Source organism: Chiroxiphia lanceolata, chromosome 14 (assembly GCF_009829145.1).
Source record: "Chiroxiphia lanceolata isolate bChiLan1 chromosome 14, bChiLan1.pri, whole genome shotgun sequence".
NCBI lineage: Eukaryota > Metazoa > Chordata > Aves > Passeriformes > Pipridae > Chiroxiphia > Chiroxiphia lanceolata.
Window position 1 is genome coordinate 936,697 of NC_045650.1, and position 24,434 is coordinate 961,130.

The following is a 24,434-nucleotide window of genomic DNA, read 5'->3' on the forward strand; positions in this document are numbered from 1 at the left end:
GTCTGGATGGGCGCCGGGAGCTGGGGGACAACCGGACCCCGGGCCAGTGCCTCACTCGCTGCTGGTGTCCTGATGCTGGAAGGGGGTTTTATACGTATATAAAAGAAATACTTTCTTCTCCCTGTGGGTGTGTTTTGAAAAGGGGCTTGGGAACAATGAGGATTAACAAGCAGATAGAGAATTAAATGCAGGGTTTGAGTCTTCAAATGTGTGCACATTTCAGAGCGCATATTTGTGCCAAGACAAACCCTGTCAGGAATAAACATCGTTTTACATGAAAGGCTAATTACAGATTGGTGCTCCACGGGTGGGAGGAGGGAATTTTCACCAATTAAAATGGAACTTTTCTGTTTTTCGTAAAATTGCTGGATGAAAATGCAGCCAGGGGTTGGTAAGGTGTTTGACAGCACAGTCCAAGGGGGGGATGCTCACCCTGGGGATGTGGTTTTCCCCTCAGTACTGAAGAGTCTTTGCCAGTTTATTGGCCAGGAGCTGCGGAGGGCACTGGTTTTGCCTGACAGCAGCTGAACACCAAGAGACCCTGGGCTCTCACCCAGGGAGATGGGACATGGGCAAATGTGGTCTAATTCAACATCCTTTGAACCACTAACAAGCTCAGAGAGCTTGGAATAACAAGATCCTCAGCGCTCCTTGAGAGTGTTGGTCATAGAGAGACGTCTGGATGGGACATTAGCCCATGTTGAGAAGTGTTGCGACCATAACTCCTGTTTGTTGGGCAACTTTAGTGTGTGGTACGTGAATCCTCCTCAAAAATTGCAAGCCAGAGGCAACTCAGAAAATAAAAACCTTCCGGGCCTGTGGAGTGGAGTGCTGGGAATTAAATCCAGCCTGGGCACATGGTGGGTTTCAGCTGCAGAGCACATGCTGCCTTGTTGCTTTTGGATGGATTTCACAGGAATTTGCATTTCTGGACCAGCTCTGGAGCCTTGGAGGCTAAGACTGTGGATGGGGAGGACATGATGCAACTCAGAAACAAGCTCTAACGCCATTTTGCTCTAGCCAGGGATCGAATTTTATGGTTTTGGAAAGGAAATGATGCAAAATAAGCTGGGTCTGATCTTCTCCGAGATGTTGAGCACACGCACCTCAGGCAAACACTCCGGTCCTGCTCCTGCCAAATGCGAAACCACAGATTTGTCTCCATCTCTACTTAGCGTGGCCACAGGGCAGCTCATATTGGGACTTTTCTCTCACATAAACTGATATCTGTCACTTAGTGGTTATAGGAGTGGTCTGGACTTCCTCTCTTAAAAGTCCCCTGCACTCTTGAGAGCCAGAGAAGGCAGAGAGGCATGATCAGGAGAGATGTGGTGGGGTTTCTAAAGCAAAATACATTCCCAACCTGCTCTGCTCCAGGGTCCTGTGCTCCTGAACCAATTAAAAATCAGTATTTCGAAACTTTCCTAAGACGAAGACTGAATGGACACTTGCTGGGTCTGTCTCTGGGAAGGTGTTGCCTTGTCCTTGGGCCATGGGACCATGCCATGAGAACAGGAGCTGCCCCTTCTACAACATTCACTTTTTTCCTTTCTCTGTCCTAATACTGCCATGAACATGGCACTGAAAGGGTCTTTAGTCAGACCTGGCCTTGAATAATTCCTCTGAATAATTCCATTTATTCCAATTTTCAGGCTGTTGTGGAATTGTTTTCAAAAGAAAGGAGGGGGGAGAAGTCAGCCAAACCTGATAAAGGAGGGACTTTGTTCTGAAGCTTTAGGGTATGGTACCAAGCAGGGCTTGCTATACAATTAATGAGTTTAACCTGGCTTTTAGCTGCACGTGATGCACAGTGGCTGCCACCACACCTCCCCACGTCCGTCCAGAGGAGCCCGTATACTTCGGTTTGGTGCTCCCCAGCTTTGAACTGGGGCTCCTCAGCTTCAGTTTCGGACTCCTCAGCATTGGTTTGGTGCTTCTCAGCATCAGTTGATGTGCCTCAGCATTGGTTTGGTACTCCTCAGCTTCCATTTTGGGGCTCCTCATCTTTCGTTTGGGACTATTCAGCTCCAGTTTGGGGGCTCCACAACTTCAGTTCGTTTCCTCAACTTCAGTTTGAGACTTGTCATCTTCAGTTTGGTGCTCCCCATGCTTCAGTTTGTGGCTCCTCAGCTTGGCTTGGTGCTCTCCTGTTTCAATTTGGTGCTCCCAGCTTCAATTTGGGGCTTCAGAGCTTCAGTTTGTGTCTCTTTGTCTTCTGTTTGGTGTTCCCCAGCTTCTGTTTGGTGTTCCCCAGCTTTGGTTTAGGACTCTCACTTTTTGCTGCTCTTTAGCTCAGTTTCCCATCCTACCATGCATCGTGGTGGCCCTCCTCAGATGTGACTTTGCATCTGCCTTTATTTAAACCTTGACCATCCAACCTTGGGATAGGCTGGGTCCCGCGGGGGGTGTTGAGCACATGGAGCTGAGCCGTTGGGAGCGTTTCAGGCTTCACTTTGAGAGAGCAGAGGATGACGCAAATGGCTTTTCGGGCACAAGATGAACAGCTGCTTGGTCCTCAGTGCAGATGTGCTGCAGGAGCTCCACAGAGGGGGTGACCAGCCGGCTGCACTCCCACGGCGTCCGCCTGGGAAGGGCCACAAGGCTCTTTGGGCTCCCAGGCCACCCAAAAATGTGAGCCAGCTAGGGCTGGGGAGGGCTTTGAAGGTATGTGACGAGGTTTGTCACACAGCAGAGCTTCCCTGTCTCTGGAACAAGTCCAAAAGTCATTTATTCTTGTAGGAGCGGTGCAGGTGGGGGGAGGGAGGTGAATCACCTCAGAGAAGTGCCAGTGTGCTGGGGAAGGTGACCCTGTGCATCGTGTCCCTGTCCCAGCTGCGCGGCGTGAGCGGGAGAAGCCGCGGGAAGCGAGGGAAGACACTTCCTCCAGCGGCGGATCTGACGGTCACCTCCTGGCCCTTGATCCCTCCAGCCCAGGGTATTTGGGTCAGCGGGGAAAGCAGCAGCTGAGAGCGACGGTCCCTTCCTTCTGTCTCCCTGGAGATTCAGTTTTAAAGGAACAAATAGGCTTGGCCACAAGTTCCACACAGTATGATTTTTAATGGTGTTTTTGGGAACAATGAACTCGATACCGTCAGGGGTTGGATCTGTGTCTCAGTGGTGATATTTTCTTCTGTTGTTTCTCACCTTCCTGTTCCCACCTTGTTCTGCTCCCAGAAACCTTTTCTGCTCAGGAAGTGCCGGCGATGAAGGAGCTTCCCATCCTTTTGAACAGTCTGGCTGAAAAGAAAGCTGACCTGGTGTCCAGCGTGTGGACCCACCTGGACTGACCCTGGGGGCCCTGCCTACCTCTTGCTGCCATGACACACGCAGACATGGTGCTCACAGCCCTCACAGACGTCTCCAGCCCCATTGCAGGGGGCTGAGCCCCCTGACCCCCACGTGCCAGTTCTCCTCTGCCACAGGGACCCCAGCAGCCTTGTCACCTGCCGGCAGGAGGAGACCTAGTGGCCAAAGCCTGGTCCCAGAACTCCTCCATTGTGGGCACAGCTTGGTGGTGTTGGCTGGTGGGCAAATGGCTGGTGAGCAAGTGGGTCACCTCCCCAGCTTTCACCTCTGTCTTGAGCCCAGAGTGAGCAGTGTTGGGGAGGATGGATCATCTTGGGCCATGTTACTCAGAACAGCTGGAAATGTTCAAGACCAAGCTGGATGGGGCTTGGAGCAACCTAGTCTTGTTGGAGGGTGTTCTGCCCATGGCAGGGGGTTTGGAATTAAATGATCTTTAAGGTCCCTTCTAACCCAACCATTCTGATTCTGTGTTTTCCTGCACCACTGAATCACTTTTTCCCCCTTGGCAATTTCCAACCACCGTGTTCCTTGTCCACGGTGAAGGCCACATTGCTTTGGACCAGCCACAGGCTGCCAGTTTGGCTGCCTTTGTTAATGCCAGGTGGGAAGGAGCAATCTGTGGAGCTTCAACTGGAGCTTTCCCCTGTGTGAGAGCTGCTGGTGGATGGTCTCCTTGGTCACCCTCTCTGCTCCAGCAAAGAGGCACCAGCCCCATGCTGAGCTCTTCCATACCCCAGGACCACCAGGAAGGTCCCATCAGCTCTGGAGGAAGGCAGGGCTGTGGGTGGCCTGGTCCTGGGGTGGCAGCCGGGCTGTTGCTGTCCCCCAGCCCCTCAGGAGCAGTGAGGAGTGGGGGTTAGTACCAGGGGGGTCCCAGCTGCTGTTCCATTGCCTCCAGAGGGCCTGTGTTGGGAGCAGGTGGGATGGACTGTCAGGGAGGGACAGTGAGCCTTGAGTCACCTCTTGTACCCTCCAGCCCCCAAATCAGAAGTCATCTCCATTTCTCCCTCAACAAAAGCAGAGTGCTTAAAATGCCTCTTTTTTTTTCTTAAGCTAAAAATGTAGTTTCTGAAGAATTTTGTGTTTCTGTCAAGGCATCCCTTGGAGAGAAATGTTTCTTGGGTGTTACCAGACTCTTTTGCTCCCAGCACCCAGCTGGGCAGCTCCAAAAACATCCCCTTCAGCTGGTGCTCCCAGGAGGGTCGTTGGATTCAGGGCATCTTGAAAGACAATCAAGTCTTAACCCGCTTCCTGTCAAAGTTCTGGCCAGCTCTTGAGCTCCTTCCATCCCTGTCCTCAGCTGGATTTGGTCCATCCTTTCTTTTAGGATCTGCCTGATTGCACCTTGCTGCTTGATAAGGCTGTGTGGCTCCTGTGGGGGCTTGTCTGTGCGTCGATATCTTGCCCAGGTTATCAGCCACAGAGGGTTGGAGGTGTGGCAGGGCTGGGAATTAACCATCTCATCCAAATCCCCATGGAAATCAGAAGCAAAGATTCCTCCGTTTTCTCCTGTGGGCTTTAAATCAAGTCATAACTTCTCCAGCGTTGGAGGAGTTGCTGAAATAAAGGTGGTTAAGGCCCCGTCTGCTTTCCACTGGAGGAATGGCTGCCTCTGCCCTTCACATCCAGGAGAAACTTCAATACCACTTACCACAGGTTGCCAGAAATAAACCTCCTTGCCCTGGAGTGGATCCAGGGACTACGGCTCCATGTCCAAAGGGGTAGGTTTGGGGCTATGCTTCACCTGAACTCTGCTATTTTCCCAACCCATGGTTTTCTGCCATCACTTTCCTCCAACCTCGCCCAGATCCAGATGGATGGAGATCACTGATATCACAGTGAGAATAAAGCAGGGGGGAAAGTTGTGTAACCCACTCTCAGGGGGTGTTTTGGTGTGAATCACACCAGGATCAGAGCCGGGAATGAGGTGGCTTTCTCCTGATCTCCCAGATTTTGGCCAAGGTTTCCTTCCAACGCTGGAGCTCGCCCAGCCCTCCCGGCTTCCCGGGGCTTCACTGGGAAGCGCTGGGAAGACAAAACCCCGCTCTGGAAGTGAGGCTATTGTTCTTACTAATTTTAACTTGGTGTTCTTCCCAAGCCTATTTTGTATTCATTGCTTGTGGTAGCGCTTTCTCTAAGGTAGAGCAATTTGCCACAGGACTCTTTTTTTTGGTGTGTTTACCGATTTAATTGAGCGATATCTCCTCTTTACAAACCCAAAGCTGGAGGAGCTTTGAAGCGCCCATTGCTGAGCCTCCCGCCCCAGATTTGCTTTGATCTCTGCAGGTGAGTGTGCATTTAGGGCCAGAGATTGATCCTGCTTATTTGCATGTAAATCCCCGTGTTATTAAGATCAGAATCTGGCCCTTTAAATTTAATACTTGCTTTATGCTTTTATTTCCGCATTTCTTAAAGTAATTTCCAAAAATAACAAACTTCAAACATGATGGGGCCATCTAACGTTTACTGCCTTGGCTGGAGTAGAAGGAACATTTCTGGAAGTATATTATCCAATTTAACGAGCCTTTCCCATCTTGGCATTGCTCCACCCCCTCACCCCCTCTTGGAGTTGTTTTGGACGGCTCTTTGGATCTGTGCCACCTAATCCTGTTAGAAGGACTTTCATTACACTGTGCCTTGTGTTTATAACCAAGAAAATCAGTCGGAGAGGGGGGGTCCTCTCCCTCGCCCTTCTTTTCGCCTGGTGTCGAGACAAGAGCCAGCTGGTCCCACAAGGTTCCCGCACAGCCCTTGCTTTTCATTTTATTGCTCCACTCTGCATTTATTAAAGAAGATTTTGAAGTAAATTGGGTCCTTGTGAACTTATAATTAATTTGGAACGGTCAGCTCTTCCCAGGCTGGGGAGGGCTTCTTTGGTGTGGTCCTTTTTGAAAGACAGAGGTTGAAGAGGCTGCTCTATAGCTGGGATTTGCTTTTAATAGGGACCTGGCTATTTTCTGAAGATCTCACGGGCTCTGGAAGGACAGGGTGTTTTTGTGCGGGGCTGTGCTGAAAAGGTTTGCAGAGCCCTTGTTTGGGTTAAAAAAACCTGCCCTGAAAATGGTAATAAAAAAAGCAAGGAACACATGTCCCACGGCTGTGCTTGACAACCCAGAGTCAGCGCCTGGAGCTGGGAGGGGCTCCAGGAGGTCGCCCCACTGGGTGCTGAGTAGGGCTGGAGGCCCCTTGTCCCCTGTCCGTTCTGCCCTGCCCCACACACCGGCCAGGGGATCCCTTCTCATCAGACCTGGTAGAATTTAAATTTTTTTCTTACCACATTGCTTTCCTTGAAATGTTGCCTTTCCTCCCCGAAACAGTCACATAAACCATGAAAAAGAGAAGGTGGAGGGCAGGGGGAAAATGATGAACGATAGGAAGTGGCCTCAAGCTGTGCTAGGAGAGGTTAGACTGGAGATTAGGAAAAACTTCTTCCCTGAAAGATGGTCAAGCCCTGGCACAGCTGCCCAGGGCACTGATGGAATCATTGTCCCTGGGGGCATTTAAAAGCCATGTAGGTGTGGCACTTGGGGATATGATTTAGTGCTGGGTTTGGCAATACTGGGGAATGGGTGGACTCAAGGATCTTCAAGGGCTTTTCCAAATGTAACAATTCCATGATTCCACAATGGGCTGAAATAACCCGTGAATAATAAAAGTTTCCAGGAAAAGATAGACACACGGACAGTGGTTTTCTCCGGAGGTGGCTGGAAGGAGACAGGAGGGGATGGTCCTGCTTGGGCATCACCTGGCAGGGCCAGGGGTGTAATCTAACCTGGCATCACCATGTGTCTCCATCGGCTCAGCTGCAGCAAGGACTCATCCCTGACTGTGGGGCGAGGGGGAGGTGAGGACTCCTGACTCTGGAGAGCAGGGAGCACGGATGGATGAGTGTGGTATCTGGGAATGCAGAGCTGTAACTCAGGATGGGAAACTCTTCCTAGACAAAGTTGGGGAGCAGAGGAGGGATCTGAAGAGCTTGGGGAGCTTTTGGCCTGGAGATGTCCTGATGGAAGTGGCACCAGTGGGGGCATCATCACACGCGCAGCAAAGGTTGTTAGGAAAAAGTGTTGGAAGCTCAGTGCATTCCCTGGGGCACATATAAACCCAGTGGAGAGGAATACAAGGACAATTTGTCCACACCTCCAATGCTGCCCCATCCACGATGCCATTGGGCAGCACAAGTGGTGCCTGTGCTGTTGATGAGCTGCACTGTTATTAACAGTGTGATGGGGCTGCTTCTCTACCGCCAAGGCTGGAGTCAGCCTCTGTGTCCCCCTGCCCCCATTCGATGTCCCACCCTGACCATGACCTCTCTTCTCTCTCTCTCCAGCATGGGTTGGCTCCTTGGCCATGGGCATGATTTTTTTCTGCTCTCCCATCGTCAGCATCTTCACCGACCGGCTCGGCTGCAGGACCACGGCAGCCATGGGAGCTGCCATCGCCTTCATCGGCTCCTCTGCAGCTCCTTCACCAAGTAAGGCTGGGAGGGGACCACAGCTCCCTGGAGAGCTCTTCTTTCTCCCTATTCCCTGCAACCCCCCTGCCAACACACTGTTGCTGCCTTTTGGGGCAAAGCAGGTGGTTCCCATCCAGCTGAGGGGTGCCCTGGCATCCCCACTCAGCCTGTTTCTTTACAAATTGAACCAAGTTGCTCTTTTGTCCTTATATTAAAAAAAAAAAAGAGCAAATTTTACCTGAGCAAGGGACTGTATTTATGGGATTTCAGCCTCAGGTCCTTAATTTGATCTTTAAAACAAGGAGGAGAGGTTGGTGTGCCTGTCATGGGCAGCTCCAAAGAGGCACTCACAGAGAAAACTGTTCTCCTTCACAACCATTTTCACATTTGGTGCTGAAAGTAAATTAATGCTTAAAATAATATTTGATGAATTACGCCTGAGAGGGAGTTTCTGTGCAGGGCAGACAGGGAGGGGGACATGGACAGGATCTCGAGCACTTTGTGGTGTTCCTGCTCCAGCTCAGGCATCTGCAGCAGCACAGGGCCATTGCTGTTCCTCTTTTTCCATCCCTGATCCCGCGCCATGAATTTCTGCTGGCAGGCATCGGCTTATGTGCATTTAAATGGTAGGTGTACCTGTGTGTCTTTCCAACCCAGACGTTGGCATCTTTGTGGGAGCAAAAAGAGGTCACCTCTGGAGTACACTTGTTAAACAGAGTCTCAGAGTCACCGTGGAGACACCTCCAAAGCAGCATTTGCCTAAGTTCTTCTGAATAAAAAGATTGCTTTGGCTTGGATTTCAGTTAAAATCAATATTGTTTTAATTAAAATGCTTCAAGAAGTGGGGTTTTTAAAGCAAATACGCACTAGTTTTCCAGAAGGCAACTTGCTTGTGCTGTGCTCCTCCTGCCCACCCTGCGTGGGAGCCAGTGGGAGCAGGACACCAGCTCCCACTCACACTGCTCAGTGAGACCCTCATGCTTGTCCCAGCCCTGGTTCCCTGGATGCCCAAATCCTCAGCGGCGGGAGCCCCCCCATTGTGCTGGGAGTGGGATGCAGCAAAGGGCAAAGCCCTGGGGCTGTGGCCGATTGCAGCAGGCTTTCTGGGACGCTAAACCCATCTCAGGCAGCGGTGTGGAAGGAACCACCCTCTGCGATTTCCTCGCAGATGCCACCGCCTTGTGTTCCCAAAGATAACAGCAATCAGAGAGGGTGCAGTGGGTCCTGAGGGAAGGTGTGCCCTGGCAGTGCAGATCTTAGGAGCTTCCCATGTAATCCTGCTTTCCTTCTAATCAACAGAGCTTGGACACTTTTCCCCTTCTATTGTACAATGTTTGTGCAAAGAAAAAGAGCTGATGGGACCACGGCCGCTGCAAGTGGCTGGTCGTGTTGGGCTTGAAAAGAAAATCAAACAGTACAGGCAGAGAAGAATATTATTTCCAGGAGAGCTGCAGAACTGAAATCCCCATTTCCTGCCTCTCACTCTTGGATCACATTCCTTTGGCTCCCTTTTAAGGGAGAAAGGAGCCCCTCCGCAGCTGGACCGGAGCAGGGAAGCTGTGCCGGCGCGGCCGAGCGGAGCCGGGAGAAGAGCAGCGAGGCTGCGGGACTTGGCACCGCCCCGCCCTCGTGCTGGAGGCTGCTCCTGAAATTCAGAGCCTGTGGCTCCTGCTCACCCAGAACTATGGAAAAGCTTTTTTCTGGTCCGGCTTGCCAGCTCCCCCCTCCACACAACTTGAGATGACCTCCCCAGTGCAGGCATCGGTGCAAAGTGACACAGCCTGGGTTGGTGGGCTGAGGCATGTCTGCATCAAGGCTCATCCCCCCTTTACCTCCTGGTTCCTCTGAAATGGGTTTGTTTTGTCGAAACAGAGGAGTAGCAGTTCCCAGCACTACACCAAGCTAATCCAAAAACCCTCTGAGGCACCAAGCCTGTGCAAGAGGACTCCAGTGCCCAGCTCAGGGCTCCTGCTCTCAAAATGTTGGGAGTTTGGTACAAAATCCATGAAAGAAACCAATATGCTGCAATGCTGAGCTCTGGGGAAGGCTGGATGGGGTCGAGGTGAGGCTTTTCCTCTCTGCTACCTTGCACAGGGGTGTCTCCTGCAGTTGTAATCAGCTCAAGCCACCACAGATCTTGCGTGCCCTCAAGAAAAGAGAAATCCCAGTTAAGGCTTCACCCTTCCTCCAGTGTGAAGGGGGGTGTTTCAGCATGTTTAGATTCAGCAGGGCTGCCCTCCCAGCCCTCCTTCTCTGCACAGCTAAGTGTTCTGTAGGGGCGGTTGAGTCTCTCTTCATCTGCCTCTCCTTCCCCTCCACAATTTCTGTCCAGTTTATCCTGCAGAGAGGAGTCCCCCAAACTTCTGCCAGCAGGGATGAACCAGGGCTGTTCCCACTGAGAGCTGGAAGCGAGAGGCAGCTGGGAGGGAGACCTCTTGTCCCAGGAGATGTCATTATTCACGGGTGACCTTGTTATCTATCCAAGGGAGACGATGCCACCCTTCCCACCGGAGAGCAGCTGGCTGATTCCCAGTAAGCAGGCTGGGAAATCCTGGCTAAGAAGCATGGCTGGATGGAGCCCCTGCTCCTGCAAGGGTGTCTTAGCATCAACAGGGAGCAGATGGGAACCGGGGCATTTGTCTCCACTTATCCGACAAGTCAGCGCAGCCACGGCACCAAGCTGGTGTGACCCAGCTGAGATGGCCAGCGCTGGTGTGTGGGAGGTCGGAGACAGCCTGCGTGGCCCAGTTGCTTCCCTGGCTCCCACAGAGGGGGCTTCTGATGTGGTTTCATCCTGGAGTAGCTGGAAAGTGCCTTCCTGACAGTCATGTTGTCTTGGAGCCCTTGGGCACAGCAAGCATGTTTCTGCTTTCTGCTTGGCAAGCTGAGAGACGGCGGTATGGAAGGAATGATGTACTTGTAAAGGTTTTCCCACTTCCAGCTGCTCTGTTAGATGTGGCTGCTGTCTCCTCGCTTGCTTCATGAGCATCACTCAGTATTGCACAGGAGGGTTGGGCATCATGAGCTGCCCGAAGGTCTCTGTCGTGCTCTCCTCCCAGGCAATGTCTCATGCAGTTGGATGTATTGCCCCGTGATGAAGTGAAAACATCCTTCATCTGGAGAGAACATAACAGGTTGTTTGCACAGCCTAACACCAGGCTCCTTTCTCAGATGCTTCTATTGGGAAAATCGGGCTGACAATTGGGAAGCAGCTCCTTCCAAGGCCTCTCAGGACTCTCCATCTGCTCTATAGAGCAGCCACTTCACTCCCTCCTTGAGTGCAGCCATCAGTGTAAGGTACAAATGAGATCTATTAACTGTCTAATTTAAGCTCCCAGAGGGAGCTTAAAGACGAAGAACTTAATTAACCAACCTGGAGCTTGGGCAGAAACACCATGCTTCCTTCCTACGTGCCTAATAACCAGCAGGGTTGGTCCTTTCAAACTACACTGGGTGCAGAATGTTTGAATTAGTCCTTTCAGTGGAAAAATAAAAAGGATTTCTAGCTAAAAATAGGCCACCCTTCCTACCGAAGAAAATCTGTTCGCTGTAATTTAAAAACCATTGAAGTTACGTCAGCTTCCCAAGGAGGGCAGGTTGGCTGCTGCTTCTCCTGGCTGCAGAAAGCTCTCCCCAGCTAAACTCCATTTTCCCAAAGATTTAATGTGCCGGCTGTGAAGTGAGGATAATCCTTGCTTTGGCTTGGGAGTAATCTCCTTGGGGTCAGACGGTCTGTGTAGCACCTGTGGCATGGGAGACCTGGGTCTTGACACGCGGTTTTGCAGGACCACAGGGCAGGAGGCTTCCTGACCTTCCCCACCTCTGCCTAACATCACCAGCTCCATGTGTTTTTTTCCCGCTAGGTCTCTGGAAGTCGTTATTTCACATATGGGATCCTCTTCGGCTGTGGCAGCTCCTTTGCCTTCCAGCCCTCACTGGTCATCCTTGGTCACTACTTCAAGCGCCGCCTTGGCTTGGCCAACGGCATCGTGGCCGGCGGCAGCTGCCTCATCTCCGTGCCGCTCCCCTTCTTCCTGAAGATGGTCGGGAAGGCCATTGGGCTGGCACATACTTTCCAAGTACTCAGTGCCTTAATGCTCATCCAGATCTTCTTGTCCATGACCTACCGGCCCACCCTACCACCCTCCTGTGACTCTCAGCACGACGGGCAGGACAAGCTGGGCAGCCGGAGTGCACGGCAGCAGTGCTGGGCCCAGACACGCAGGTATTTCAACTTGAGGGTTTTCCGGAGAAAGACCTATCGGATTTGGGCCTTTGGGATCGCTACTGCTGTCCTGGGATACCTCGTACCTTACATGCACCTGGTAAGAGCCTTGGTTGGGACTGGAAGGGGAGGGAGATCCCTGGCTCCTGCAAGCGAGGAGGGGGTGGGAGGATGGGGATGGGCAGCAGGGGCAGAGGGACCAAACGCCTCGAAGCCAAGAAACTACTGCACATCCTGCAAACAGGAGTAGTGGTGAGAGGATATGGCCTTTTGATGCCTCTATGTGTCCTCTGAGCCAGGGTGGGCAGAGCAGCCGCTTCCCACAGCTCCTGAGGACAAGCATCAGTAGCAGGAGAGGAACGGCCTGTTGGGTTTGGGGTGGGTGGAGGTGGTGCGTGCAGGTCAGTGTGGTGAGGACATGAGGGTCACACAATCACCCCCAAAAACATGAGCCAGCTGCAGGAAATCTCATCCCTTTTGGGGAGGTGACAGGGATCAACTTTACTGAGGCATCATGTCCTTGTGTCCATCCCTCCATTGTAGGTAAAATACGTGGAGAAGCGATTTAAAGAGACCAAAAAGGACTGGATCCTCCTGGTCTGCCTTGGAGGCATGTCGGGCTGGGCGCTTGGTTCAGGCCGTATTGGTGACTGCATCCCTGGGCTGAAGAAGATTTACCTGCAGGTACGTTGTGTCCCACCCTCTAGTAGCTGCTGGCCAACAACAGTGGGTCAGGGAATGGCATCTCTGCATTGGTCTGCTTAATCTGGTCAATCAGAGTGCAAATCCTTTACTGACTATTTTCTAACAGCCTTATCTGCTGTTAGGGAAGAAAATGTACTATAGAAATGTGTAAGGGAAGTTACACACTTGTCCAGTGTCCATTCAGCAATGAAACTCCATGGTACCAACTCTTCCAAACTACTGACACCCTTTCACCTTCTTGTGGTTTTTGAAGAACAACTGCTGAAATCTAGCAGCTAATCCATCAGATAATCCTTCTTAACCCTTCTTAAAAGGTTATTCTTAAGGGCCCCTCTGAGACGGGTGCAGCGGACGGATGGCATTGCTGTGTCCAAACTAGAGACCAATGACATTGACCTGTTTGGTGTCACCTTCATGACTCTTCCTGCTGCACACGCCCGCTCCTCGCGCCCACATCCTCATGCCCACTTTGCCTCCTCAGTTGCATCCTTCATGCTGTTGGGCATCCTGTGCATGATGATCCCCCAGTGCCAAGGCTTTGAGGGCGTCATTGTCATCTGCCTCTTCCTCGGCCTCTGCGATGGCTTCTTCACCACCATCATGGCCCCCATTGCCTTCGAGCTGGTGGGGCCCATGCAGGCATCCCAGGCCATAGGGTACCTTATGGGGCTGATGGCTGTGCCCATGACCGCGGGTACACCCATAGCAGGTTGGTAGCGCCGCGGTGCCGGACTGGGACCGGCTTTGGGAGGGACATGCTGGGAGCAGCTTTCACCCATGCTGGTATTTTGGTGTGAGACTGGACTCATGATTTGGAATTTTCTGGCTTATCGTGTCACTGGGGGGTTGAAGTATGGGTGTGGCATCACTCCATGCACGCTACATCCTGTAGTATCTCGGGGCCTTTCTCCAAAGGTGACCATTGGGGGAACAGTGAACCAAGGTTACATTAACTTGATTTCTTCTTGAAGATGAGCTAAAAATTGGCAGATATTAGTTTTCTAGGATTGATTCAAAGTTAGAGATGGAGACACCTGAGCTTCACAAGACTTAGATCTGTGTTTAAGCACAGCAATAACCCTAACACCCTTAACAGCAAGGGCTTTGCCAGAGCTGGCCCTGAACAGCAGAACGTCTGCATCAGCAAGCAGCAAGCTAAAGCTGGATAAAATCCTCTGATCTCTCTGCTTCTGGCAGCAAAGTTCAGTTTAACACCCTCATGAAGGAACTTGGGGGCTGAAGACCCTCACTGTGAGGGTGCTGCTGCAGGACCCCCTGCACTGGACTCTCTGGGTGAAGGGGTTCATTTCATTGACTGAATCCCCAGGAAAGTGTCTATGCAGGAGAAACTCAGAGAGATTTTCCAGTGCTGATCAATGGCCATGCGTTATTCTCCAAGGATGCCTGGCTGTGTTAGAACTTGCCAAATGAACAAATGCAGAACCTCATTGGGTATTAAGGGCTCGGCTGTTGTTTGTAACTGGCAACATAGATAAAATACCTGTAAGCAAAGCAGGGCTTCCAGATGGAGACAGTCTGCAGAGGAGCAGCCCCTGCACACTTTTCCCATTGTGTCCTGGCTGGTAAGCCTCTGGGAAGAGCCACCTGAAGTGTTTGGTTAACGTGTCTCAGCTTGTATTTGGGATTGTCTGGGATGTGTCCAATTGTGTCCTGTTCTGGTTAAACAGGAAGGATGGCTGAGGGTTTTCTTCTTGAATTCTTGGTTCACAATATTGGCTGTACACATATCCTTCAATCCAAGGCATAAAAACTTCAAGAAATGCAGTGGAAAAAAAAAATTATTTTAAAAACCCAAATCTCTCCAAATCTGGTGGTTGACGCAAGCTGCAGCTCTCATGGGAAGGAGAAAACAAGCTGGTCATTAGACTAATGAGGACTTAGCCTGATGTGGCTCTAACCTCTGTTTTTCTTCTCTTGCAGGATACCTCAATGATTATTTTGGGAATTACGACGCGGCCTTTTACTTCGCCGGAGTCCCCCCCATCATCGGCGCCTTGGTGCTCTCTGTGGTCCCGCTGGTCCATCAGAGGATGCTGAAGAAGCAGCGCCTGGATTCCGGCAAAGACAAGATGCTGGTGTCGGAGGCCGTGGTGACGGGGAGCTGCTGCCGGGCTGCCCGGCCTCTGAAGCGCACATGTGACCCCGCTCCCCGCACACCCCGTGGCCATCAGCAGCCTCTCCATAGCCCCAGCACAGGCCCTTTTTGCAGACAGACCATAATTCCCAGTGATTGCAGATGCACCATGTTTGTAAAGGAGAAAACACAAAAAGTTCTTCTAGTTAAAGGCTCTTAACTAGCAGAAACGCTCTTTCTCGGGACAGTTTTGATTTCAAAGCCACCTTTTTTTTCCTCTAACCATTTTCTAAGGAGAACTCTCACCAGGATTCAAACTTGATCAATCTTCTGCTCCTCTCTCCAGTTTTCTATCCATCACAACAGAGGTTTACAGCTATAAATGCCTTTTTCAAGCAGGCCACGGATGGAGCTTGTTGGACCTGGCAGCTGTCCATCCTCCTCCTCCTCCTCTGGTGTTACTGGGTGTGCACATCCAAGGGAGACAATCCCCTCCCCATCCAGCACCAGAGCCTGTTTGAAGCCAGAGATCCGAAGGAGGAAGTGCTGCTTTAGTCTGATGCACAAACCAAATAAATGTCAGCAAGTCCTGCTTCCATCTTCTTCTCTCCCCCTTTCCCGCTGCTCTCCTGCTCACCCAGAGAGCTGCAACCGGGACGATTGGGAGTTTGGCCAGTTCCACCAAATGGAGCCACGTGGGAGCACACCCTTCCTGCAAAATATGCCTTAAAAATGCATGGACAAGACTGGCAGGTCCCTTGGCCACTTTCCACCTCTGTTTTCTCACCCAGTGACTAATGATTGGGCTTTTGAGGTGCAAAAGAGAGGGGCAGCTCCTGGCACAGCCCACAGTGGCTGGATCCACAGGGCCAAATCCTTGGGATCACCACCAGGACAGGCACTTCAGAGGCATCAAGGCACACAGGGATGGGACAGAGCCCTGTGAGTCCTGCATCAGCTCTGTGCTGGGACGTGGCTTCCCTGCTGGGCACAGGGGCACCCATGGGTGTGGGGATGCTACTGGCTCAGGGCACAGGGTGTCACTGCTCTTTTTTAGGGGCCAGTTGTGTATTATGCAGCAATAACCAGGAGTCAGTATTGGCAAGGGAAGCCCGGTGTTCCAAAGGGTTGGGAAAGCCCCTGTAGCATTTCACTCGTCACCTGTATGTTGTTGTGGGGAGCTGGTGCAGGGTCAGTGCTGTCCCTGGGGGAGGGGGAGACAGTACAAGGAAATCGCACAACCAGTGGGTACCCACCACACAGAGAGGCAGCAGAGTTCAGCCTTGTGAAGAAATTCATCATTGCCCAGAGAAAATTTTAGAAACTCCAATTGACCAGAGAGCTGTGGCTGCCCCATTCCTGGAATTGTTCAAGGCCTGGCTGGAGGCGGCTTGGAGCAACCTGGGATAGTGGAAGGTGTCCCTGCACATGGCAGGGGGTGGAATGGCTTTAAAGGTCCCTTCCAACCCAAACCATTCCACAATTCTGTGATCATCTCAAGGCATTGCTAATGAGTGTGGTTAATGAGCAAGGAGGGAAGTTCTTCTGCCCCAGTGGGTCCCTGTGTAAATGAGGAGCCAACAGTGACTGGGGTACTTTTTCCTGGGAGAGAGCAAGAAACAAAATTCACTTTTATCCTGGCTGCAAACCCATCCTTCATTGTGTTTTCATTTGTTCAACTGCCATTAAAAGCTGAGATGCCTGAAGGGGAACGTGGGCCATGGGAATCACCCCTTGGTCTCCAGGCAAGTGTGGGGGTCTGTAACACCAAGACAAATCTCTGCTCTGGATATTTGGGTTCAGTGGAAGGCCCCTCTCATGGGCAGTGGTGGGACATTTGTACATAGGCTCAGGCCCTTGCATGCCCCTCTGGCCCTGTTTTTAACCCAGGTTGGTTAATGCATCGTAAGGTTTTTTGGTCCTGTGGCCCTTCTGTCCCCGTACGAGCTGGAAAATTACCTGATGTGTTGTGATGTGTCTGTTTATGACTATAAAATGAGATGTCTACTTGTCTCTTTCTTCAATATGCTTTTCCATGACTGTTCTTACCCTTCATGGCATTGTCTGCTGTGGCTCTGCTGACCCATCACTCAGTTTTGGGACCCACAGGAGGCAGCTGGAGCCATGTGGGCAGGCAGGGCAGGCACCACAGTGTCTGTGCTGCGCTGCGGTGGGATCTGCCAGGCTTAGCCTAGAATAGGGTGTTAAAGTGATGTATTTCAGGTGGGAATGGGGTACCTTCAAAGCCCTCTGACAGCTGAAGGAAAGAAATAACGCCTCATCATAACTCCTTCTGCGTGGCTTTGGGCATTTATTAACATGGGAGTTCGATGAAGTTCCTTAAATCATATTTTTTTACCTTAATGCCCCCCAAAGGAGAGCTTATGAGGCATTTAAATTCAACAAGGAGCTTCTTCAGGCCAAGCAGAGGATGAGCAGAGCTGCCTCCAAGCCCTGTCTGGGCTGAGTGAGTGGCTGCACAGCAGAGCCACCGATGGCGGTGCCCAGACTTTGTTGCGGTAAAACCTCCCTGGCTCATAAGGTCATTTATGGTTCAAATCCCAAATTTCTGAAGAATTCACTTGTCTTAACTGCTCCACATGCCTACAAAGGTCTTTCCCCAGAGGAACCTGTATCTAGTGCAACCAGTGCTTAGCATTGCAGTGGCATCAGAGCAGCTCCATGTCAACCAGGAGCCAGCCACATTCGTTCCCACTAAATTTTGGTCTTTGCCCATGGAAAACCCCATTTTGATCACAGGAAGCCAGCCCTCATACTATTGCAGACTGATGTCTGGTACCAGCCTCCTAAAACCACATTCATCATCTTTAGCTGGCCAAAATCCTGCCCGTGCTGAAGACGGGCAAATTTTGCAGCAGAGAAGGCAGATTTGAACAACAGCAATGAAAGGGTCACCTCGACAGCAAACACAGATGGGAATGGGAAGGGCAAAGGTTGGAGCAGTCTGACGACCTAAAGGGAGTATTTGGGGTTGGTTTGTCAGCAAACTGCTGCTGTGGGTCTAGTTTGGCTCGTTATGGTATCAGGCAGCTTACAGGGATTTGTGCAGCTGGTGGCATGTGAGAGGTGGGATTGTGGTGATTGGAGCATCTATGAACAGGGAGGAATTGCTCTGGTCTCCAAAACCTCCTTTTAGCCTGTGGTGGTCCGATGATGTCACACCAAATGGATCCCTACCTGCTGCAAAAAGCTTCATCCCAAACCCCATTCTGTTCCATTAGGATCCACTCATCCTGGCCCAGCACATCCACATCCTCTTTGGGCAGGTGAGGGCTGAGCAAGCAGCTGCCTTCACAGCCAAAACTGCCTTTTACTAAGTTTTCTAATTAAAAAAACCCAACCTTCTCCCTCTCCTGTTAGTGCCAGGCTGTGATTCCTGCCCCTCTTCCTTGCTCCAGGAGGGGAAGGGGGAGCCTGGCACTCCAGGCTAAGCCAGTTTTGGGAGCCAGCAAGGGCAGGGGAGCAGGTTGAGCCCCCGAGGTGGGAAAAGGGTGGAAGGGAGCAGGGAAGGTCCCACTTCACCCCATGCCCGGGGTGTTTTCAGAGCTGCAGAGCCTTATGTAAGTGTACAGTGAGCACAGGACGTGTCCCAGCAGCGCCTGCTCGGGGCTGGGCTGGGGCTGCCTCTTAAATCTTTACCTTGAGGGTGTTCAAAACCAACTTGTTGTCTTTTCTTCTTTTTCTTTTTTTTTTATCTTCCTGCTGTTCCAGAGGGAGGCATTGAATTTAACTCTTCTTGCTCCTGCCAAGGCATGGAGCAGGACAGCCGAGCTGGGAGGGCTCTGGGCATGGTGGTGTTTGTGATGGGAAGGGTAGCAATGCTGCAGGAGCTGCCTGGGAAGTGCCATGATTCATGGCTTAAACCATCTGCAGGAGCTGCTTCATTGCAGTGTGCCCTGTGCTGAGGTACTCTGGCCAAGGACACACACATGCCTAAGTCCCAGGGCTTAATTTTAACAGATTCTGGCCACTCACTGGTTGGGGTTGAGGTTTTCTAACATTTCTGTGGGAGCTGTGGGAAGGCCACATCCTAATTGCCATCCAAGCCTGAGGGCTTCTGCAGGTCTGCTGCAGTACTACGGGGTTTGGGGACCCCCATTTTCAAGAGGTTTTGGCTCTGCCTCCAAACAATGTGGTGGTTTGGGGCTACCAGTAGAGGAACTTCATCATCCTCTGGGCTGAGTTGCCTGGAGGAGCCAGGAGAAAGGCGGTCTGCAGTGGTCTGCAGCTAGGCAAGGACCATCCTCCCCTGTGTGGCAGAGCCACGGGAACGTTCTCCATGGCAACAGAGGGTCTCTTTGGTACTTGGGCGCCGAGAGCGACTTGCTGAGAGCTGATTTGGTGCTGAGGATCTCACCTAGTCTTGCTCAGATCACTCCAGTTCAGTTTCTTGGGAGGCTTAGGGTGTATTTCAACCCTGGCTGGCATCTGCACCTTTTTGTGGCCATGTGGTCTTCAGAGTGAAAACCTGGATAAAGGTGAACTTGGACCAAATCCTCTGGACTCAGGGGGACAGATCCAGCTGAGACATTTGCCGTCCCTCCATCCTTCACTGCCAACCATTCCCAGCTTTCATGTGCTTTGGTACCCCACAGTTTTGTTTGGGGGTTACCTTGGATATTTTAGCTTCAATCATTTTCACGCTGGCAGTGTTTGCATCTCCTTATCCAGCTGGAAGAAGAAAATCGGGATGACTTTGAAAGCCCTGGCTCCTTTACCAAGGAGAGTGGAGCAGCCCCTCCCTGTGCCTTTGTGCCACCAAACCTGAGCTCGAGCAGCTCTTTTGGGTGCTTACAAGCCACCCTTGTAATCTCTGGGGAGAATGATGTGATTGAAAATTGCTCCTTAAATACTCCTCTGAGGTCCTCTGTAATTCCGGGCGGGAATGGAGCTGGCACCAGAGAGGGGGTGCACAGGCCAGTAAAGACCCAAAATAAAGCTGTTTCCCTATCTTTTGAGAGCCCTTGGAAGGAAAGCAGACACAGGGGTGGATGGAGCTCTGAGTAGGCTTAGGAGCCCTGGGTTGTCTGCAGGGGTGACCCTCCCCGTGCTGTGGGGTGAGCATCGCTCCAGGCTCTTTATCAGCTTGGCTCGGCCACGCCGTGGACTTTGGCCCTGGTGCTGGTGACAGTGAGGTTATCGCTGGGCTTTGGTGGGTTCACCCCACACAGCCCCTTCCGGGGGAGCTTTGTTGGTTTATTCTTTCAAACGTTGCAGTGCCCTCAGTGCTCCTCTCAAGGACAGACACTGAGAGTGTCCCCACGTCCCCTCTTCCCACACACTGTGGTGGCAACACTCCGACCACAGGTATGGGGCTGGGATTCACATTCCCAGTACAGGCAAGGCGGGAGAGGAAAACACAAAATTCCACCTGTGTCCTTCAAAACACGGCTTTGAAGCAGGCTCTGTACCTCCAAAGTTTCTCCTCTTTTTGTACCATACTCCCAACACTCCCCCTACATCCACCTCCACCCAGCATGGCGAGTGTAGCCCTTACCCGTAGTGCTAGAGACAAGGCTTAGTGTCTACTTTACTAAGGAATTAAATGGTTTTTTTCCTTTTTGTACATTTTTAATCGTGGTGTGGCTGACGAGTTGTTTACAGGAGCAGGTTTTTGCGTGGAGTTGATGCTCCTCTTGTGGTGGGTGACGGCCAAATTGCCTGAATGCAGTTGGGGTTTGGCTGCCAAGCACATTCACTCCAATCATTTCGGGAAAGAAAACGACTTCTCGAGGCCTGAACTTTCCCAGCATATCCTGTTTCATCTATTTGAACCCATTAAAGCCAGGGGCAGGATTTTTCTGGGGAGGCTGAGGGCAATTAGGAAATTACCCCTCTCTCCCTCCCCTACCCTGAAATCCAGCAGGATGAAGCCAAATATTTGCTTTCAGATGGGTGGATTTTGGAGCTGGCTCCACATAAGAGCACCGGGGCGGAGGCTTGAATTTTGGCCGTTTCGGGTAATTGTTTTTAAAGCAGGACCTCCAAGCTTGCTGCCATCAGCCCTGGTCAGCAGATTCCAATGCCATGCCTCTCTCCAGCCCTGTCACAGCTGGCATTTGCTCCACTGTTGATGGAAAACAGCCTGTCCATGGGTTTTTGGGGTGGGATGCATTGCTTTGCCCTGTGATGTGCTGGTAACGCTCACCCTCACAGTGTCTGCACCCACTAGAAAGACTAAATAAAAGGCTGCAAGCACTGTCAGTAACTTCGCGATCCCATTTTTTTCCCACTGTGTTCCTGATTCTGGCTCAGCAGGAGTCATGTGTGGCTCCAGAATTGGTCCTGGGAAGTGCCCAGGCCTGCCGGGCATGCTGGGCAGACCAGTAGAGCCAGTGGTCCAAAAACAATCACTCAATTCAATGCTGAAATCAGATTCTGAAGTCTAAAATTATTCCTCTTTTCTTTTGATTTTTTACATCTGCTTCTTGCAAGTGATTTATATCCCCCAAAAATTTTGTATCTGGAATTAAAGTATTTGAATGTGTGTCTTAAAAGTATGACTGTCCTTTCAAATGTGAATTTCTGATTGTTGGAAGAAAAAAAAAAACAGAAAAAACCTACCCCATATTAGCACATTTTTGTAATTAATGTTTTATGAATGTTGTTTAAAAAAAATGTGTAGAATAAACCAGTTTTAGAAAGAAAAGGGGTCCATGCTCATATTTTGCCTGGTCTCCTCTCCCCATGGCCAGCCTTGGGCACTGGTCCCCCATCAGCTTTCTCAGATGCTGCCAACTCTTCAGAGGCACTGGAAAGGCAACGGTTTAACTTGGGAATTACTTTTATTGAGCACTTGTTACACCTTGAGGAAAGACTGTGCCAAGGTCCTGGTGCCTAACAGGGGAGATGATGTTCCCAAGCAACGCTGGAGGGTGAGAGCTGGAGGTGGCATTGGCGGGTGGATCGTCCTTGTCCCACGCAATGCATCAAAAGCTAAAAGTAATAAGGAAAGAAAGCCCTGAGAGCATCACCCAGAGGGGGTCAGTTCTCAGGGTGAGCCCTCAGCCATCCAAACAGGTTCCCCTCTCTGCCGCTGGGTACAACTTTGGGTCTGGCCCCTTCGGAGGCTGCAGCATCTTTGCTCCGCAGGGGCTTTCACACGGCCACAGCACCAGGGCTTTTATTAAGCATTATTATTACTACTATTTCTTCCCTTTGGCAGTGGTTGAGGGGCACTCTGAGGCCTCCCAGGTAGGAGCACTGGGCAGAGAATAACTAATCATTTTTTGTCAATAAGAGCAGTTATGGGAGCATTGGGAAAGACCAAGGATGATCATCCATGAGTGAGGTTACAGTGGCTGTGTGACGCTGAAAACACAGCTTTTATCAAGGGTTTTACGTTAATGATTTGTTTGTGTGAGGTACTTTAATTGCCATTAGATAAAAGCTTACACAGGCATTAGTTTTATATAACTCAGGCTCTTTTTTTAATGTGCATCTCAACCCGTTTTCAAGTCAGGGATATTTACTGCAAATAGTGTTTAAAAAAAATCCAACAGGAGATAAGAGATAGTAAATACAGATTCAAAGGGAATAAGACTACAGCAATGAGCTCCTCTGGAGGACTTGGTGCCGTGCACGCAGGGATAGAGCTGGAGGAGAGGGAATGCTGCATCCCATTCCTGAGAGGGGAAAGCACCGGGCGAACGCTTGGAGCTGCACGAAGCTTCACTCATAGGCAGCACAAAAACCCCCAGCACCAGTGTGATATCAAAATTATCTTCTTAGAACAGCTGGAAATTTGGAGGCCAATTGGGAGGGTGCTGAGGTGCATGATAGAAGTGGGTTGTACATCCATGGGGACACCCAGAGAGGCAGTGGAGGGGACACCCTGCCCTGCTGCTCCCAGCACCCCCAGGAGCATCAGCTCATCACAGTCCATCTCCACAAATTCCATATAAATAATTACAAACATACACGTTCCACAGATTTCACATAAATAAATACAGACATACATATATATTCATACACATATACACACATACATATATATATATATATATATATATATATATATATATGTCTCCAAGGGTGAGTTTGTGCATGGGCCCATTGGAATCCCCTCTCAACCTGGCAGAGCACAGGACTGATGGAGCATCATTCACCTCCTCCTTCTCTGCCAGGCTGCTGGATCTGTCCCTAATCCATTGAAAAAGCAGGAAAAAGGTACCTTGCATCAGAGCAAAATTGTCAGATTTTTCCATGAAAAGGCTGCAAACAAGAAAAAAACCAATCAAACCAAAACAACAACAAAAAAAGGATGTTTTCGTTACTGTAACACTGTAGTTCAGTATTTAGTTATCTGTTCATACACTCAAATTGAAATGTCATGGATTAAACCAAGTTAATTATATGAAATTGCTGATATTTGTGCTACAAAATGCATGCATGGTTTATATATTAAATATATATAATGACAAGTATATTTTCTATATTAAATATGAGCCACATGTCAATGTTTTGTGTTAGTTTAATAGCTTTTAAGGAAGTATATTTTTAGACCTATATATGCGAATGGTATCTATCTACCTATATATGGATTTTTTAAAGTTTATACATATATATACACCCCGAAGTATCTCTATCTATAGATGTGCAGTGTGTACCCGAGCTGCAGGGTGAGGCTGATCCTTGCAAGGTGTCCTTGGGCAGTAGGAGGCAGCGGGGGGGGGGGGGGGGGGTGCCGTGCCCAGCCACTCTGTCCCTCTCCCCGCGAGCTCTGGGTTGGGTTTGGTTTCGTTTATTGTCTTCTTCTCCATCTGTTTTCTTTTTGCAGGACTTAAATATTAAAATCCATCAGAAAAAAAAAAAGGCAAAAAACCTTTTGCAAGCGCCTTTGAAGGACTTGAAGGATGCACTGAGTGGCAGCAGTTTAGTTTTTTTAATCATCTCTGCGTCTAAATGCACATCTTTCCTAGAGCCGTTGCTTGTTGTCGTTATTTAAAGCAATAATTTGGAAAAGATCCCTTCCCAAGTCTGTTCAGCCGCACTCAGCCTCGGCAGAGCTGGGAGGGCACCGAGCCGGGGTGTCGGGGGACCCTCTGCCCCGGGAGGGGGGTATCCAGAGTCCATGAAGCATCACCGGAGGGGGAAGGAGAACACACATGGTGGAGCTGGGGCAGCGCTGGGGTGAGCTCGGGATGCGCCGGCTTTCCTTCGGGTGGAGTTGTAGGGGCTTTTTTAAACGCAATAGAGAAACCGCTTCGTACTGGCAGCAAAGGCAAAGCAAGGGAGGGAAAATAAAGATGTGCTTAAGATCTAAGGGAAACACGGCATAGGGGAGGGGGAGAGGGGGTAGAGAGAGTAGGGAGGTGTGTCTGGCTGGGACGGAGGGGAGAGAGCCAGCTCCCCGTGCTGGGGACCCCCGGCCCCCGCAATCAGCACCCCCGGGGTGGGGGCAGCCCGAGCCCAGTCCTGGTGCGGGAACACCAGTCCCTTGGGTTTTGCTCTTGGACCCCGTGCTTTATCCCAGTCGGGGCTCCGGGGCATGCCTGATTTAGCTGTTTTTTCTTTTTTGGCACAAGAGCTGCACTAAACAAGCCTCTCCTAATCACTTGCAGCCCCGCTCCATCCCGCACTGGAAACGCGAGGAGCGTTCGGGGGCTTTTGGGGAGGGTTGTGTA

At 50.8% G+C, this 24,434-nt stretch overlaps 1 protein-coding gene across 1 annotated transcript in view; it reads left to right on the plus strand.

Annotated features, from left to right (window-relative positions):
* Positions 1-14,968, plus strand: part of SLC16A2 (solute carrier family 16 member 2) — a 35,037-nt gene extending 20,069 nt beyond the window's left edge. Inside the window, 7 exon segments of the mRNA XM_032701804.1 lie at positions 7,637-7,764; positions 11,016-11,042; positions 11,626-12,087; positions 12,531-12,671; positions 13,173-13,401; positions 14,634-14,804; positions 14,807-14,968. Of these exon segments, the coding sequence (XP_032557695.1) occupies positions 7,637-7,764; positions 11,016-11,042; positions 11,626-12,087; positions 12,531-12,671; positions 13,173-13,401; positions 14,634-14,804; positions 14,807-14,853 (1,205 nt within the window). The 3' untranslated portion in view covers positions 14,854-14,968.
* Positions 14,969-24,434: the final 9,466 nt, after the last annotated feature.